The 19,555-nt window shown below is 43.3% G+C and overlaps 1 protein-coding gene across 1 annotated transcript in view; it reads right to left on the minus strand.

Moving 5' to 3' along the window:
* TMPRSS9 (transmembrane serine protease 9) overlaps positions 1–19,555 on the minus strand; it is a 187,051-nt gene that overhangs the window by 15,497 nt on the left and 151,999 nt on the right. The window contains exons 8-12 of the mRNA XM_075282860.1: positions 18,241–18,412; positions 14,782–15,056; positions 11,059–11,195; positions 953–1,295; positions 92–263 (exon numbers count right to left, since the gene is read on the minus strand). Coding sequence (XP_075138961.1) covers positions 92–263; positions 953–1,295; positions 11,059–11,195; positions 14,782–15,056; positions 18,241–18,412 — 1,099 coding nt within the window. The remainder of the gene's footprint in view (positions 1–91; positions 264–952; positions 1,296–11,058; positions 11,196–14,781; positions 15,057–18,240; positions 18,413–19,555) is intronic.

Here is a 19,555-nt window from a genome sequence, read left to right on the forward strand (position 1 = left end):
TCTTGAAACATCTTGATAAAAAAAACAGCATGCAGTACAGAATGATTGATAATGTTTGATAGAGAGTTAAAATCTATATCTGGAGACTCACTGGTTGAAGCAATGAGCAGCAGACACCAACCATCGATCACCAATTATTGTTGCCCCACAAAAGTGATGTGGGCCCTCCTTCAGGCTTGCTTGCCAAGGCACCTCTCCTCTGATAGCGTCAAAACCTCCTACTATTTTGTTGGGTTTTGTTAGGCCAGGTCGGCTGCCGCATTCTGAAACCATAGTATTTGGTAATAGGAATTTTTTAAAAATAAGCATTTTGTTTTAATATCATTGCAAACTTTACAAACATAAAATACAGGAAATGAGGACTTGTCAATACTTCCTACCGGTGAATAAAACTTTGGTGTGCCAATACTTTGCACTGTAAAATAAAACTTTTAGTATGTGATGTGTGAATACTGTCACATTTACAATTGTCAGATGACAATGCATTATCCCAGATACTATTTTATATTGATTGACAACTTTCCACAGCCTAAGGCTACAATCACATTACAGTCAAAACTGGTCATGTGATGTCACACAGCACTTTCAGTAAATGGGGCTATTGTCATGACCATTATTTTGTCAAAAGATAGGTCATGCCCTACTATCGGCCATTTTCACAGATCCCTCCATACACCGAAACATATGGGGGATCCATGAAAACGGGTGCCCCAGGGGTGCAAGGCGGCTGTAAAAAATGGATGTTTTTCACGGCCATTTTGCATCTTGGTTGTGAATTTAGCCTAAGAATGCAGTTTATTGTCATTTTCTCCAAATATCAAAAGGCTGCTGCCTTTCAGTATGCATGGCTGACTTCTCATGGAGTAACTTTATATACCTCTACTCATATTTGTTAGATAGTAGATGTTCAGCTTTCATTTTTTTTCTTTATTTCATATACTCCATACAGTACCTTGAGGTTTAGATGTACTGAGAGGTTTCTGGGTTGGTTTAGCTGTCACAGTGATGATGCCTGGTTTAGTTTTAGTAGTGGAATGTTTAGTTAGTGGCCGTGCAGTTGTCACTTTTGGTTTGGTTGTCTTCTTTATATTACTGGTAGTAGTAATCAAACTTGTATGTGTTTCCATTGGAGTAGATGCTGAAATGACATCCTGGATCCAGTTGCGGACCTTGCTCACTCTTACATAGACCCCAGGTCTTCTGGCTTCAGCACAACCTACTCCCCAGCTGACAATACCTGCTAGAAAGAATCTACCTGAGGCTTCCTCGCAAACCAAAGGACCCCCTGAGTCGCCCTGTAAAGATAAATTATATAATATAATGTACACATTAGCTGACAATAGCTTAAAAATATCAAACTATATATTGTCATTGTCCATTCTCAGTTACCTAAAAGTGTTGACAATTCCCAGCCCTAGTTGATATGTCTCCACTGTTCATGGATCGCTGCACATAGGGATCAGGGGTCCAGAGCAGACTCAAGCTTGTCATACAGTCCCATTCACACCTAAGGCTAAGTTCACATGGGGTTTTTTGGTCCGGAACCTGAGGCTGAGGCCGCCTGAGGTTTCAGACCAAAAAACGGATAGCCGCGACTGAATGGCGGTGCACTGCACCGGCATCCAGTCATGCACTCCGCTCCTGATTAGGCCCAATGAATGGGCCTAGTCGGGAGGAGACAGACTGAATGTTTGGCCCCGACTACCAAGCCAAAAGGAAACTATAAATTATACACTATAGTGCTGCAAGGCAATAGTGTGAACCACTGAGCTAACATACTGCCCAGCAATTTGCATGGCATTGGGTATATGCCAATACTACAAGTGTGGACTACAAGTGTCCCATTTACCTCACTGAACCACTCTCAAAAGGCTTTCATAGTGCACAGAAAGATGGAATAGAGGTTATGGCCTCTTCAGCAATGAGACCCACTTTATTTTGAATGCAATAATAACCTGAGATTGGTGTGGAGACCACATGGGCAATGCTGTGAAGAAGCCTTCACAAGGGAATGTCACACTGGTCCTACTACCAGGATTATGGTGTGTAGTGGGGGGCGGGTAAACATAATGTATGGTAGCAGCACCCCTCTAGTCAACATTTCAGTTACACTAAAAGCTCAGCAGTGCATTGAGTTGGTCGTGTACGACATGTTAGGGTGCATTCACACTGAGTAAACGCTAGCTTATTCTGAACGTAAAACACGTTCAGAATAAGCGGCGTCTAAAGCAGCTCCATTCATTTCTATGGGAGCGGGGATACGAGCGCTCCCCATAGAAATGAATGGGCTGCTTCTTTCACTCCGTGCAGTCCCATTGAAGTGAATGGGGAGTGCCGGCGTGTACGCTCCGGCATGAGCAGAGCTTGCCGTATACGCCGGCACTCCCCATTCACTTCAATGGGACTGCACGGAGTGAAAGAAGCAGCCCATTCATTTCTATGGGGAGCGCTCGTATCCCCGCTCCCATAGAAATGAATGGAGCTGCTTTAGACGCCGCTTATTCTGAACGTGTTTTACGTTCAGAATAAGCTAGCGTTTACTCAGTGTGAATGCACCCTTATAGCCTTTTCTCCAAAGTGTCCCAGGAGCTGTTTTTCAACTGCACAATACCAGGCTGCATAGCCTAAACATGCTACCTTGGTTTGCATCATCTCTGGATTTGTTTCTCATCAAGCACATTTGGGACATTATTGGTTGACAATTGCAAATGGAGCTTCCAGCAGCCAATATTGATGATTTGCATGCTATGTATCCTCCAGTTGCCCCATTTTAATGTTCTCCTACAGCTACCCCCCCCCCCCCCCCCCGGTTTAATGTCCCCCTTCATCTGCCCCCAGTTTAATGTCCTTCTTTATCTGCCCTCCCAATTTATTGTCCCCCCCTCCATCTGTCCCCACAGTTTATTGTCCCTTTATCTCTCCCCAAAGTTTAATGATCCCCTCATATGCCTTCTAGTTTAATGTCCTTCTTTATATGCTCCTGCAGTTTAATGTCCCACTCATATGCCCCTCTTCATCTGCCAATGTTTAACATTAGAGATGAGCGAACACTATTTGAAAGAGCTGTTTCGAATAGCAGGCTCTCATAGAAATGAATGGAAGCGGCCGGCACGCAGACTTTGCCGATAGCCGGCCACTTAACCCCCCACGTGCCGCCTACATGCATTCATTTCTATGGGAGCGTGCTATTCGAAATGGCTGTTTCAAATAGTGTTCGCTCATCTCTATTTAACATAAAAAACACTGATACTCACCTTTCCTCGATCCCCTACTGCTCTGCCCCAGGTCTCTTGTCCCGCACTGTTGAGGGAGCTGCAGGCGCAATGTACGTGATGTCATCACATCGCGCTTACAGCTCCGGAAGCTGAAGCACACAGGGTCACAGTGGTAAGGCAGGGGCTTTCCTCTCCTGATTCATCACAGTGTTCAACTCATCTATGTCCTCTTCTTTTGGGCATACCTCCTGCTGACCAGGACCACGGGACACAACCCAGAATTCGGGACTGTCCTACAGAATCGGGACAGTTGGGAGGTATATATATGTGTGTATGTACACACCCTACCAATAATCGTTATCATATATTGATTATAGTGACAACACAGGTCTATAGTAAAGTAAAACCGTAAATGAGTATGCATAACAGTGTATATGGTTTGATGTGTACAAGAAAGAGGGTAAAAGAGCCTCAGCCTGGGCCACTCTTGAGAAAAGACATGAACTTCAGACTCAAATCAGACAATGCAGCTAAGTTGATCATGAATATGCCCTAATACAACAGCTATAATCGTATACATGTACACATAAGTATACATTATGACTAGTAGATTCAAATATATGTTCACCTTAATTTTATATATAGTACAATCATCTAAGCTATAAAAATAAGCAGCTTTGCAAATAGTGTTCATCCTACATAGAGACACAGCTCAAAAGTGACTTGAGGACCAGGCCTCTTTTTTCAAAACTGACATGTGTCACTTTAAATGGCAATAACTTTGAGACGCTTTAACTTACACAAGTGATTCTGAGATTGTTTTTTCGTAACACATTGTACTTCATGTCAGTAGTAAATTTTTGTCAATATGTTTTGTCTTTCATTATGAAAAAATAGGAAATTTGGTGAAAATTTTGAAAAAAATGCAGTTTTCAAACTTTGAAATTGCAAGCCTTTCAAATAGAAATCCATACTACCCAAATTTTTTCATAAATATAATTAACCATGTCTCTGATTTATGTAGCAATCAAATTTTAATCACCCTTTCATTTTTTTCAGATATTATAAGGCTTACAAGTCAAGCAGTAATTTTCCAAATTTTCAAGAAAATTTCCAAAACACATTTTTCAAGGGACCAGTTCAGTTCTGAAGGGTACTTGAAAGGCCTCTCTAATAAAACCCCCCGAAAATCACTCCATTCTAAAAACTGCACTCTTGAAAGAATCCAAAACAGCAGTTAGAAAGTTTCTTAACCCTTTCAGCATTTCACAACAATTACAACAAAATGGAGGTCAAATTTACATTTTTCAATTTCTGTCACTAATATATTCATTTAGCCCTAGAATTTACACATTTACTAAGGGTTAAAGGAGAAACTGCACCCCACATTTTGTTACACAATTTCTCCCGAACACGGCAATACCCCATATGTGCTGGTACCCTAATGTACGGGCACACGATCGCTCTCAGAACGGATGGAGCGCTAATTGGATTTTGTAGGCCAGATTTTGCTACAATACTTTTCAGGCGCCATGTCCCGTTTGCAAAGCCCCCAAGGTGCCAAAACAGTGGAAACCCCCAAAATGTCACCCCATTTTGGAAACTAGACCCCTCAAGGAATTTATCAAGGGGTATAGTGAGCCCTTGGACCCTACAGGTGTTTCACAGATTTTTTTACCATTGAGATGTGAAAATGAAAAATTACTTTTTTTTATAATAAAATGTCACTGTAGCCCCAAATTTTTCATCTTCACAAGGGGTTAAAGGAAAAATTGCACCCCACATTTTGTTACAAAATTTCTCCCGAACACGACAATACCCAATATGTGCTGGTACCCTAATGTACGGGCACACGGTCGCTCTCAGAGCGGATGGAGCGCTAATTGGATTTTGTAGGCCAGATTTTGCTAGAATACTTTTCAGGCACCATGTCCCGTTTGCAGAGCTCCCAAGGTGCCAAAACAGTGGAAACCCCCAAATGTGACCCCATTTTGGAAACTATACCCCTCAAAGAATTTACTAAGGGGTATAGTGAGCACTTTGACCCTACAGGAGTGTAACAGAATTGGCCCAACAAAAGGAAAAGTGACATTTTTTGCTATAAAATGTTGCTTTAACCCCAAATTTTGCATTTCCACAAGGGGTTAAAAGAGAAAATGCACCCCAAAAATTGTCAAGCATTTTCTCCCAACTACAGAAATGCCCCTTATGTGGATGTAAAGTGATGTATGGGCACACTGTAAGGTCCAGAGCTGAAGGATCGCTATTGGGATTTTAGAGGGCAAATTTAGCTGAAATCTGTTTCAGGCACCATGTTGCATTTGGAGAGCCCCTGAAGTGCTAGAACAGTGGAACCCCCCTCCCCAAATGACCCCATTTTGAAAACTAGACCCCTCAAGGAATTTATCAAGGGGTTTAGTGAGCACTTGGACCCTACAGGTGTTTCACAGATTTTTTTTTACCATTGAGATGTGAAAATGAAAAATTACTTTTTTCCAATAAATCGTCCATTTAGCGCCATATTTTTAATTTTTACAAGTAGTTAGAGAATTAAAAGCCCCCCAGTTTGTCACACAATGTCTCCTGAACACGGCAATACCCCATATGTGGCCATAATCTGCTGTATGGGAACATGGCGGGGCTCAGAATGGAAAGAGGGCTATTTGGCTTTTGAGGGCAGTTTTCTGGTGCCATGTCGCATTTGCAGAGCCCCTAAAGTACCAATACAATGGAAACCCCTCAAAAGTGACCCCATTTTAGAAACTACACCTGTCAAGGAATGAATAAAGGGGTATTATCATTTTGAGCCTAAAAATGCTTCCCAAAAATTAATGTACAAAATGAAAATTTTAATTTTTAAAGAAATATGCCATTTCGGTGCCCAATACGTTGCACCCACTTCGTGTTGTCAGAGACCTGCACTCCTAAAACTATTAAGTGGGCCATCCTGAGGGGCAAAAAATTATATATGTAGGTATAAACTGCTGCTTGGGCACATAGCAGGGCTCAGAAGGGAAGGAGCACTGCGCTTTTTAGCTTTTGGGGTACAGATTTAGAGGGACTTTCTGGGTGCCATGATGTTTTTGCAGAGCCCTGGAGGTGCCAGTGAACTGGAATTCCCCAAGAAGTGACCCCATTCTGTAAGGGCAATTTTAGGGTCTCTGCAAAAGTGTCATGGCATCCAAAAAAAAACAAACAAACCGTCTAAGTCTGTGCTACAAAAACCCAATAACCCTTCTTCCCTTCTGTGTCTGGCTGTGCCCTAATATCAATTTATACCCACATATGACATTACGTGCATTATCCGGGGTACACCAGTATCATACATGTGTCATATATGTGGCATAAAATGCAGTTTGGGCACACAGCAGGGCGCAGAAGGGAAGGAGCGCAATGCGGCTTTTGGAGCGCAGATTCAGATGTTTGGTATCTGGACGCCATGTCATGTTTGTAGAGCCTGTAGGGTACCAGAAAAGTGGATTCCCCAAAGGTGTGACCCCAGTTTGAAAACTGCACCCCTCAAAGAATTTATCAGGGGGTGTAGTGAGTATTAGTATCCCAGACGTGACTGCACAGCGGATGGCGAAGAGGGAATATATAAGCTGTGTGGAGGACATTGCAAACACCGAATTTCCTACTAGGTCCCAGTAGCTCCTATAATTGGGGGAGTCACTCTGGGGGTCACTTTGGGGTCACTTCTGGTATATTTTCCCTCGTAAGCTCTAAATCTGGGGTGTCCCCTGATATTCGCTCGCACAGCTTATATATTCCCTTCCTGACGCCGCCAGTTGTATTCTAATGATTTGGCGATTTTTGCGGGTTTTTATTCTTGCATTACTAGATGCTATATTTTCTTTACTTTTCTGGTGACGCAGCCATATAAGGGCTTGTTGTTTGCGGGATGAGATGTATTTTGTAATGACACCATTTTTGGGTGCCTACAACTTACTGAATACATTTTATTAACTCTTTTTTTGCTGGATTTAAATAAAAAAAATCAATTCCGGTATTTCGTTTTACCTTGTAAATTTTTCGCCATGCAGCGTACAGTATAAGTAACATATTATCTTTATTCTGTGGGTCGGTACGGTTACGGCGATACCTCATTTATATTATTTTTTTATGCGTAACTAATTCTGCAGAACAAAAACACATTTGGAGACATAAATCAATGTTTTTTGCATCACCATCTTCTGAGAGGCGTAACATTTTTATTTTTTGGTTGACAGTGTTGGTTGGGGGCTTATTTTTTGCGGGACAATGTGTGCTTTTTATTGGTACTGTTGTGAGATGCATTTGACTTTTTGATCACTTTTTATAGCACATTCTGTAAGGTGAGATGGCGAAAAATCACTACTTCTGGCGGGTTTTTTCCGGTTTTTTTTTCCGTCATTCACCATGTACATTAAATATTGTTTCAGTTTTATTGTACAGATTGTTACGGACACGGCGATACCAAATATGTATTGTTTTTATTAATTTTTAGTTTTTTTTTTATAATTCATTTTCTATAGAAAAAAAGGGTTTTTGGGGCTTGATAACTTTATTAATTGTTTCAAAACACTTTTTTTTTTTTTCCACTTTTTTTTTTTTAACTTTTTCATGTGTCCCTATGGGACACTTGCATGAGTGAAGCTTGCATCACTGATCCTGTTTACAGAGTGAGTCACAGGCTTCAGTAAGAGCCTGCACGTTATCACTCTGTAAACAGGAAGTGAAGCTCGGCTCGTGCAGACGGACGGGACAGCTTATCTTCAGGAGATCCCGCACAGGATAAGAAAGGTAAGTGGGACTTAGGACTGCCAGGGGTGACTAATCAGACCCCTGGCTACATGGTAGGGATACCAGCACCCCCCGATCTCGCAGCGGGGGGTGCCGGGGATCCCTACAAGATCGGGCAACCCGTTGTTTGCCGTGATCATGTTTGATCACGGCAATCAACGGGTTAAAACCCAAAATCAGCACTCATGTCTGATGGAGGGGGATGGAGCAGGATGTTAGGTGTCAGATACAACTAACACCTGCTCCAAGAACACCCGCACTGCGCTGCGGGGATTGTTTACATCCATGTGGTACTATTACCACATCGGTCGTGAAGCACTAGACATCCATGTGGTAATAGTACCACATGGGTCGGGAAGGGGTTATAAATGTGAAAGTTTGTGTGTTTGGATGTTTGTTACTCAATCAAAACCTCTGAACGGATTTGAATGAAATTTGACACTTAGATAGTTTGTAACACATAGGCTACTTTTTATCCCGGTAAATGACAAGGCTTCACGACTGTGGCGCGCCAACTGTCACACACAGCTATACTCCAGGTTTCCATAACAACCCTGCTATTTTTATACCCTACACCTGTAGCAGGGCCGTGTGGATATGCAGAAATGTAGTAGGACTGTGTGGGTATGCAGAGATGTAGCAGTGCTGGGTAGGCTGTTCGTATGCAGAAATGTAGCAGAGCTGTGTAGCGTGTGCATATGCAAAGATATAGCAGAGCAGGGTATGCTGTGCGTATACAGAGATGTAGCAGAGCTGGGTATGCTGTGTGTATGCAGAGATGTAGCAGTGCTGGGTAGGCTGTTCGTATGCAGAAATGTAGCAGAGCTGTGTAGCGTGTGCATATGCAAAGATATAGCAGAGCAGGGTATGCTGTGCGTATATAGAGATGTAGCAGAGCTGGGTATGCTGTGCATAAGCAGAGATGTAGCAGAGCAGGGTATGCAGTGCGTAGGCAGAGAGGTAGCACAGCTAGGTATGCTGTGCATATGTAGAGCAGTGTATGTAGAGATATAGCAGAACCTTACTCCAGGTAACAACTGATGGCAGATTATTAAATGATATCCATGCTGAGATACACATGATCAGATGATGTTATGCAAACAAAAGATGAAATATACCCGTGCAAAGCTGGGTCCTCCTGCTAGTTCAAAATATTTAACATTAACATATTTGTGCTTTCTACTGCTACACAGGTCTATGTGTCTCCATGGTAACAGACTACAGACAAATTCTGTGTAGTCCAATCCTGCAGTGATAGTCTCTTTCATTTGTTCACTGCTTCTTCATAACTTATACTTGGTGTATTCATAGGAAGCAATGAGAGGTAGTAGGGAGTATGACTGAAGGATCAGGCTGCACAAGGTTTCTTTGTTGTCTGTGTCACTCTGGAGAACAGAGCCGTAACTAGGAAATTGGAATCTCCCCTGACCCCCACATGATCTAACACACTCTTTACTGGCCCCCATATGATATAACATCCTCTTTACTGATTCCTCCCCCCACACACACACAGTATATTGCCATTTTATTGCCCTCATCCATTAAACTGACCCTGTTACAGGCCCCCATACTGTAAGAACCCCCATTATAAGCCCCAACACAATATAGTGTCCCTACAGGTCCTCACAGGGTACTTATGGCTTCTACCTACTGGATTACTCAAGCGGCAAATTTTAAAGGGGCTGTCCCATCTCAAGGATCCTATCTATACTGCTAGCTTATGTGGCCTAAATACATTGCTTCAGCAAAACTGCATTGTCTGGACGCTATCTGAGATTATTCCCTTCATTGTTTACACTGAGTCTGTTACCTCTGTATGTAACACAGACCTAGAATTCAGTTTATAGCAAGCTGACTCTTGGTCCTGTAGCATGTAAATTTGGGATTCTCATCAGCTATCAAATCCAGCTCTGCTACATCAGCTTCATATTGTGCATCTTCCAGTCATACCTGTGCTAACTTATTTACAACCATCCTTTATTACTGACTGCAAACATGTACTGCTATGAAGAGAGATAGCAGAGCTGGCTTTGCCTGTAACACAGCAAGTGAAACCCCACCCAGCAATTTACCGAGAAAACCAAGAAGTGAACAGAGCACATAGCCTGCAAGTTGGTGAACAGGCGAGTTGGGAAAACCCCTTTAGGGTGCATTCAGACTACGTAACGCCGGGCGTGTATGAGAGCCGTACACGCCGGCATTACGGCAGACTGCCGAACACTTCCCATTCACTTCAATGGGAGCGCTCGTAACAGCGGCGTTTACGAGCGCTCCCATTGAAGTGAATGGGAAGTGTTCGGCAGTCTGCCGTAATGCCGGCGTGTACGGCTCTCATACACGCCCGGCGTTACGTAGTCTGAATGCACCCTTAATTTGCTTATTCCCTCTCCTGTACACAGCAACTTCTGTCTAGACCTACAGGGGGAGCGACAATCTTCAGGCAGTAATAGACATGACTGGGGAAAGGTAAGTGAAAAATCTGCTGAAGTAAACCCCTTTGGATCACTGGACTAGCAAGCTATTAAAACAAATGCAGCAGGGGGTTGGCTGCCCCCTAAGATCGCGGACCCCAAGCTTCTACAGTTGCTATGGTGATAGTTACACCCCTGGTTGAGACACAAGTGTCTGCATAGCAGGTATATAAACAACATGCTAGGAAATTATTATTATTATTTTTTTTTAATGTAGATTGTAGCCCCACATAGAGCTCACAATGTACATTTTTCCCTATCATTATGTCTTTTTTGGAATATGGGATGGAAATCCACGCAAACACGGGGAGAACATACAAACTCCTTGCAGATGGTTTTATGCCCTTGGCGGGATTTGAATACCAGGACTCCAGCGCTGCAAGGCTGCAGTGCTAACCACTGAGCCACCGTGTGGCCCCATGCTAGGAAAATTTAAACAGACTTTTTGCAATTTTCGATGCACTTCACCAACCAACATTTTGAAGTTGTACATAGCGTATTTATTAAATGTTTAGTGCAAAACTGGAATTCCCCTTAAACATATACATAAAGTTTTTTGACTTACCGTATTAACAAACTATTTTTCTTACCTGGCATGAATCAATTTTGCCTTCCAGGTAACCTGCACAAACCATCCTGTCTGTCACCACATTGCTGTATAAGCTATTGCAAAGTGTTTGATCCATGAGGGCCACTGTAGCTTTTTGTAACACTTCAGGTTTCACCACTAAAATTTGAAATAAAGTTGCATTGTATAGTTATTTTACTGACACATCATTCTTACCTACAGGCTGTGTTTAAAGGGGTTGTCCCATCACAAGGATCCTATCTATACTGCTTGTTAATGTGAATGTAAGACTTTTCCTAAATACATTGCTTCAGCAAAACTGCTTTGTTTGTCCACTATCTTACTTTATTCATTTTTTTTTTTTTTTACACATCCCTTGACTTATCTGGTCATAAGTCAAGTGATGTATCTGCTGCTCTGAGGGGGGAGGGAGGAGGGGCTAAGTGCACGTTAGCGAGCCTGGAGGGGGAGGGGTAGTTTACCCTTTGGGAGGAAGGGACCGCCAATACAGACCCGGCATCCGCTGTAATAGAGAGGCGGATGCCGGGGACGGTTAGACACCAGCACAGATGCCTGCAACATCGCTATGCTCCTGCCCTGCATGAAGCCAGCAGCGGCAGGAGCGATGCTGTTATTCCACTCCTCCGCCCCTCCCCCGGAATAGCAGCATCGCTCCTGCCGCTGCTGGCTTCATGCAGGGCAGGAGCATAGCGATGTTGCAGGCATCTGTGCTGGCGTCTAACCGTCCCCGGCATCCGCCTCTCTATTACAGCGGATGCCGGGTCTGTATTGGCGGCCCCTTCCCCCCAAAGGGTAAACTACGGTAAGGGTAAACTACGCAGGGCAGGAGCATAGCGATGTTGCTGGCATCTGTGCCGGCGTCTACACTCCCCGGCATCCGCCTTTCTATTACAGCGGATGCTGGGTCTGTATTCACATATGCAAAGCCAAGCGGCGAGATGCCGCTGGCCCTGCGTGCATGCTCATAGACCAGTCTAGCCTTCACAATGCGAATACAGACCTGGCATCCGCTGTAATAGAGAGAGGCGGATGCTGGGTCTGTATTCGCATTGTGAAGGCTAGACTGGTCTAAGAGCGTGCATGCAGGGCCAGCGGCATCTCGCCGCTGGCTTTGCATATGTAACCCCGCCCACCAATGACGCAACAAAGCCAGAAGAAAGAAAAATTTACAGCAACGAAGACTGGTGAGTATGAAACATGGGAATAACCTTTTAACCCCCTTAAGGACACAGCCAATTTTGGTCTTAAGGCTCTGTGACTTTTTCCATGTTTTGAGTCAAAATTCAGAAGCCATAACTTTTTATTTTTACATTAATGTAGTTGGTTGAGGGCTTGTATTTTGTGGGATACATTATATGTTTAGTTTGTCTATAACTTATTGACTACATTTTATTAACCCATTCTGAAAAGAATGGAAAAGAAAATTCACTTTTCTTATGCACTATTCACTGTAGAACATAAAGAACATACTAATCTTATCCTATGGGTTAGTATGATTACAGTGATACCAAACTTATATCTATAGTTATTATGAACACATTTTTAGTCTGGGGCGCCAAAAACCACGGCATTTTACAGTCCCTGCAAAGTGGATGGGAATCTAGTGAATCCATATCCACACATTGTACAAAAAAACACATGCAGCAGAAATGCTGCGATTTCCAAAACCCAATCGCAGTTTGTTAACTTTACCTACGGAAATGCTGGCAGTTTCCCTGTAGGTATAATTGAAGCAGAAAGTCAGCAGAGGAAAACTCTGTGAACTTTTTGTGAAAAGCACTGGGGGAAAAACCGCAATACGTTTATGCCACGATTTTTCTCACCGTGCTTTTTCATGTCAGGCCTAAGCCTTAAAGACAAAAAAATTAATTTAATTGCATCCAGTGATTATCAGCCGGTTAACTTTTGGTAACCAGCTGGTTGAAGTTGAAGGGATTCCTTAGTTGTGGTTGGTGCAACACTATAGTAATACCATTAAATTTGTAAGAAAAACAGAATATATATATATATATGTATATAATATATATATATATATATATATATATATATATATATATATATATATTGTAATCCGATGACCGGCAAAATAATGGAGGGGTGTACATCTCACCTAGACTACTAAGGTGGGTGAGATGAGGAAATTCCAGGAAGAATGTTTCTCAGCAGATAGCTATTCTCTGTTGAGGGTTATTTCAAAGTTCCAGTTACTGGGCTGGATTTTTAGGAATGGCAGGTAGGTTGGTAGTGGGACCTGTCATTCCAACCCCCTCCAGTCCACACTTTGGGGATGTTCCGGCAGCGACTCAGCTGTTGAGAGTTTCCTCGTCAAGGAGGCTTAAGAAGCCAGCTCCAGCAGCAGACTTTGGGCAGAATTTGGCTGGAGAGCCAACAGAGAGGTCCTATTTTTGGAGCTGTGTCCTGAGTGATTCTACTGGCTTTTGGATTTCTGTCATTCTAGGTGAGGTAACCTATTCTATGTTTAGTTAGAGCCTAGCCAGGCAGGTATTTATTTTTTTGTATTGTTTCCTTTTTTTTTTTTATTATTGTTTATTTATATAGCACCATTAATTCCATGGTACTTTACCTTTTGTTGCTGCACTATATTTTTGAGTGAAAATAAAACTCTACCTTTGTTTTGGACTAAAGAAACTGGACTTGTGTGTCTATGCCACCCCACCTAGCAACCCCAGACCCTGAGAATATATATAATATAGGATAATCTGTCGGAAGTTTTTTTCCAGCGGACAAAAAATCCTACATGCATTACTTCTATGCGCGTTAGAAAAAACAGACGGCAAGTGTCCTTTATTTTTTTTTAACATAGAAGTCTATGGGCAATGGACTTATAACAGTCAGTAACTGATAGCCATCAGTTAATGTCCGTTATTTTATGTTTTTTTGGGGGGGTTTTTGCGCATGCTCAGCAAGCAGAAACAAAACAAAACAAAAAAACAGTATAAAAAAACGGACACTAACTGATGCTAGTGTGTCCATTTTTTCAATTGATCCATTAAATGGATCAGTTAAAAAAACGGACACATTAACATCAGTGCCCGATCTCCGTTTTGCAGGTTTCTGTTTCCTGCCCGAGAAACTGGACAGGAGACTGAAACCTGCAATCAATTTTCAAACCCATTCATTCGAATGGGCTTGGAAAATGTCCGGCCGTGAGCGCCTGTGAGCGTTTTGTGCTCTCTGCGGTGAAAGCGTTTTTTTTAACCGGACACAAAGTCGGACATGCAGGACTTTTTGTCTGGTTAAAAAAAACGGTTTCGCAGGAGACTGCCAGGTTTTCATTTTCTGTTAGCAGAAGGCGGAAACCTGAAAGCGGAGGCCGGGGCGCAGATGTGAACCCAGCCTTCGTGTCCATTAATGTCTGTTATGATAGGTGTCTGTTTTTTTTTTTATTTTTTTTTAACAAACACAGAATTCAACAGTAGTGTGAACCCTGCCTTACTTGATCAGTGCTTCTGTTATCTCTGGATGTAAATCCAGAGATAACTATGCAACTTACAACACTTGCACAAATACGCTGTTAACCTGAGCTGAAAACCAGGAAATGAAGGGGAGAGGAGACAGAAGGACAGGTCAAACCCTGTGATGAGAAAACCACTACTTGGGGTTACACTTTACACTACTTGGGGCCCTGGCCTGACCCAAATTTCCAATTCTAATAAAATTGTATTATCCCACTGAGTTAAATATTAGATATAATAAATCTTACAGTTATCCTCTTTGAGGTAGCCCCATCCAGTAATAATGCACTTCTTGCCCATAGGGAAAACATGAGTAGAAGCTGGAAGGCAGATTGGTTGGGTGTATTTGTTGAAGCGTAATTCAGACTCCAGTTCCAGTACAGCCACATCATAATCTGCAGTGTCCGGGTCATAAGAAGGATGCTTTACAATGTTTTTGATGGGGGCTTTCAGTGTGCTGCTGTCTGAGCCACTTAGAGATGTAGATCCTATGTAAGCCACCCATACAGCTGGATCCTGAAAACTACAGAATACTTTTAAATATAGAATAGTCTGTAAGGAGAAAGGTTTCTGATTACAAGCAAATATATAGAAATGAATGTGAGCTGTCTCTGTGTGCATGCCATTTTCTTATGCCTTGAACTCCTGGACAAAACTCAGGACAGGTCCTATTCCTATCAGATTTCCAGACCGGGTTTATTAATGAAATGAATGGGTCTGTGGAAGGCCTGGTTGTCACACAGGTATCATCCGTGTACAGTCCATGCTAGTTTCTGACAGAACTGTATACACACAAACCCTTCATGTGTGTACATAAATTGCAGAAAAAAACCTGTAACTCGCAGCACGTCAATTATACCTACGGAAACGCTGGCATTTTCCATATAGGTATAACAGTGGCAGAGGAAAACACTTTGGACTTTTAAAAACACTGTTGAAAAAAAGCAATGTGTTTCCCCTGTAGTGTTTTCTGCAATGTTTATTCGCACTGTCTCACTACATGGGGCCTTAATTGTAGGGCTAAGGCCCCACGTTGCAGAAGAGTTCCTTTTTGTTGCAGATTTTGCTGCCAAAACCAGGAGTGGATTGAGCAGAGGAATAAAGTATAAGGTCTTCCAATATATTTCCCATTTCTTGTGTAGCCAGTACTAAAAATAGCAGCATTTCCACAATGTGGGGACTTAGCTGCACACAACTGTGTTTCACCCGTGCAGGACTCCTTGCATCCTAGTTATCTTTGATGGTAGAAGTTCCACCCTCCCTTTAACATAATGCCCCAGGCCAATTACAGTACAGGACAGTATGTCGCTGGGTGGTAGGGACTCCTAGCATGATAGATAACTAGGGTGCAAGGAGTCCAGCTCCCAGTATGAAGTTCAAGCTGATAAATCTGGCTAACACATGGACCGAGTTTCATGGGTGAAACTCAGTTTTGTGCAACTACCCTAAGACCCCATTCCCACGGAGTAATGCGCCGCTCATTTAGACACATATATACATGTCAGAGCGAGGCGCTTCAAAACAGATCCTATTGATTTCAATGGGTGCCGGTCTTGCGCGTGCTACACATTGAAATCAATGGGTTATAAAACCTCCCATTGATTTCAATGTGTAGCGCGCATAAGCCGACACCTATTAAAGTCAATGGGATCTGTTTTGAAGCGCCTCGCTCTGACACATGTATACGTGTCTAAATGAGCGGCGCGTTACTCTGTGGGAACGGAGCCTTAGACTGTGTTTACACAATCTGTTTTTACAATCCATTCAGTTATAATTAGAGATGAGATGATATAATTGATATTCGATTGAATATCAGGCCGTTCGAGGGGTTCGATTCCAATCGAACACCAGGTGGCAAACTTGGCATGTGCAGTACCATGCGGCTTCTACTAAGGCTACTGCACATGCACCCAGGCCATTTTTTTAAGCAATGTCAGTTCGCGAGCACCGGAGGAAGACTGGACCCGAGGACATCGGAGTAAGAGGAGGCGTGGATGAAGAAGACGGTGCACCCTGAATGCCCGCCCAGCGTGCACGTTCGGTAAGTTGATCACATTCTGTTTTAGGTTTTTATTTTAAAACGGGAGGGGGGGGGTAGTTTAATATAACATTTACGGTGCCTGAATAGCCTTTTTAAAGGCTATTCACGCATATGTGGGGCTCTATCAGCATGATTTTGCTGATGGGCCCCTTTAAGCAGAGCTGGGATTTTAAAGAGCCTATTCACTACACAGCATGTACCCCGCTGTGTAGTGATTAACCCCCCTCCCTCCCCGGTGTCCGCTTACCTGCAGCTCCCTGTTCTTGGTCCGGTTCGGTCCATGGTCCAGGTTTCAGAGCACCCTACCCCCCTCTTCTCCGACTAGTATTATAGAGAAGGTGGGGCTTAGGAGAGTGAGGGCGGGGAAACGTCTCACCGCCCAGTACACGCCCACATTCTCCTAAGCCCCGCCTTCTCTATAATACTAGTCGGGGACGAGGGGGGCAGGGCACTCTGAAACCCGGACCATGGATGGAACCGGATCAAGAACAGGGAGCTGCAGGTAAGCGGACACCCGGGAGGGGGGTTAATCACTATACAACGTGGGGTACATACTGTGTAGTAAATAGGATAGTCGTAGTGTCCCATACTTCACACTCAGCGCGACTATTCCTTAGTAGTACTAACACGCTCAGCTCAGCTATTCCTTAGTGGAATAGCCGAGCTGAGTGTGTTAGTCTGCTGCATATCTGCCAGCTCTTCTACATCTACATCTCCTACACACTCAGCTCAGAATTCCTTAGTAGTACTAACACGCTCAGCTCAGCTATTCCTTAGTGGAATAGCCGAGCTGAGCGTGTTAGTAGTACTAAGGAATAGCCAAGCTGAGCTAGTCGTGTTAGTACAGGAGGAGTAGCTGGAGGGATGGTTGAGTGTAGTGCAGAGCTCTTTCATCTGTCCGGAGTAGCCGGGCTAACCGCACGGCCAGCTCTGCTATATCTCGCAATAGGAATGCATTGACCAGTGTTGATTGGCCAGTCTACGGCATTCGGCCAATCAACGCTGGTTCTGCCGGAGGAGGTGGAGTCTAAAATCGGACCAGAATGGAAAGTGCTGTGGACCGATTTTAGACTCCGCCTCCTCAGGCAGAACCAGTGTTGATTGGCCGAATGCAGTACACTGGCCAATCAACGCTGGTCAATGCATTCCTATGGGAAAAGTCAGCTCCGGCAAATCACAAACTGACAGGGGATCCCGACATAATAAAGGTACTTGATGCCCCCAGACATGCTTCCCCTGCTGTCCCAGTTGCATTCCAGGGTGTTGACATAATTTCCTGGGGTGTGATAGTGGACTTGGTGACCCTCCTGAGTCGAATGGTAGGATCCCCTGTAGCAAAGCATTTTCTCCCATAGACTATAATGGGGTTCGATATTCGATCGAATAGTCGAATATTGAGCATCTATTCATAACGAATATCGAACATTTTACTGTTCGCTCATCTCTAGTTATAATATGATCTATATAATGTGATTTTTTTTTTTTTTTTATTTGTGGTGCACATCAAAGGCAATTGAAGTTTGAACATAACCTAATCACCAATGTGAGCCTAATCTAACCATATAATTTACATTTATTTCTTAATTATAATCTAATCCATAATTTATACTCTTTGCCTAACAATAAATGAACAGAGGAATTTGATGTAAAATCCAGAAATACTTACTCATTAAAGCAGTGGGCTGCGGACACCAGCCACTTAGTGCTTATTATGGTGGCTCCACAGAAGTGTTCATTGTTCTCTCTGAGGCTAACCTGCCATGGAAACTCGCCCTTTGAAGCATCTGACCCACCTACTATTCTGTTCCCTTTTTGCACTGCAGGTCGAGTACCACAATCTGAAGGAGGATTAAGAAGTAAACAGTCACAGGTTAAATAAGTAATAGTTAAGTGAGGTTACATCAGGTTACAAAGATCCTTGTGATATGTCCTCAGCATTAAAGGGATTGTCCCGCTATGGACACTTATCTCCTAGACACATAAAAGGGAATAAGTGTCCAACTGCTGTGGGCCCAGTTGCCTGGTCCCTCCAGTGATCAAGAGGATGGGGGACTGAAAGTCCCCTTAAAGCCACTTTGTGAATACAGCTCCAGGGCGTTTGCGTGACCAGCGTTCCATTCACCTCTACAAGGCTGCCAGCACTATAATGCGTCCACAGCCCCATAGAAGTAAATGGAGTGCCAGGCCCACTGGTGCTCCATTCACAAGAAAAGGGAGTCTAGGGGGACCCAGCGATTGGGCCCCCAGCAATCAGACACTTATTCCTTTTCCTGTGGCTAGGGGGATAACCTTTTTAAATTGGTGTGGCTCTAGATCAAGCAAGTATTGCAGTTATTTCTTCAGCTGGCATTCACATTTATTAGTCAGATAGTATTTCCATAGCTCAGCCCAATGACAGTGAATTGGATTGAGGTGCTCTAGCTGGCTCAGCCACTTGACAATTTATGGTAATGTGCATAGTAAGCAGTGAAGAGGTTATAGCACTTATCTGAGTGTCACAGCCCCTTCAAACAGCTGATCAGCAAGGGAACCAGAGGGCTGGACTAGAGTTGCCCGCTGGCCTGTCCGGTACAGCTGATGCCTGTATTTATTGTTTGTTTTTGTTTTTTTTTACCAAGCCTCATTGGAGGTCAAAAGCTATAATATACTATCCAGTTCTGGGTGGCATGTCCCAATTATTATTTCATGCTTAAGACGCATTACAGTTGTATACAATAATGGAGCAGAGAGCAGCCAGCTCCTTGTTCCACCATTAATCCTGTTAGTGTATCTGCACCTGTCTGCACTAAGCCTGATGCAGGGATAGATGGAGGAGACTTGTTCTATGTGAATGGGGATAGGTGAATATTAGCCAATTTAAGTAATCAATGTAATGTGTAGGGCCACTATGGGGGTTTATACTGTTTACGGGCCACCGAGGGTGCATATTATATTGTGTTTGGGGCATTGTACAGTATAGGGACCACTGAGGAAGCATCATA

Source organism: Leptodactylus fuscus, chromosome 1, assembly GCF_031893055.1.
Source record: "Leptodactylus fuscus isolate aLepFus1 chromosome 1, aLepFus1.hap2, whole genome shotgun sequence".
Classification (NCBI taxonomy): Eukaryota; Metazoa; Chordata; class Amphibia; order Anura; family Leptodactylidae; genus Leptodactylus; species Leptodactylus fuscus.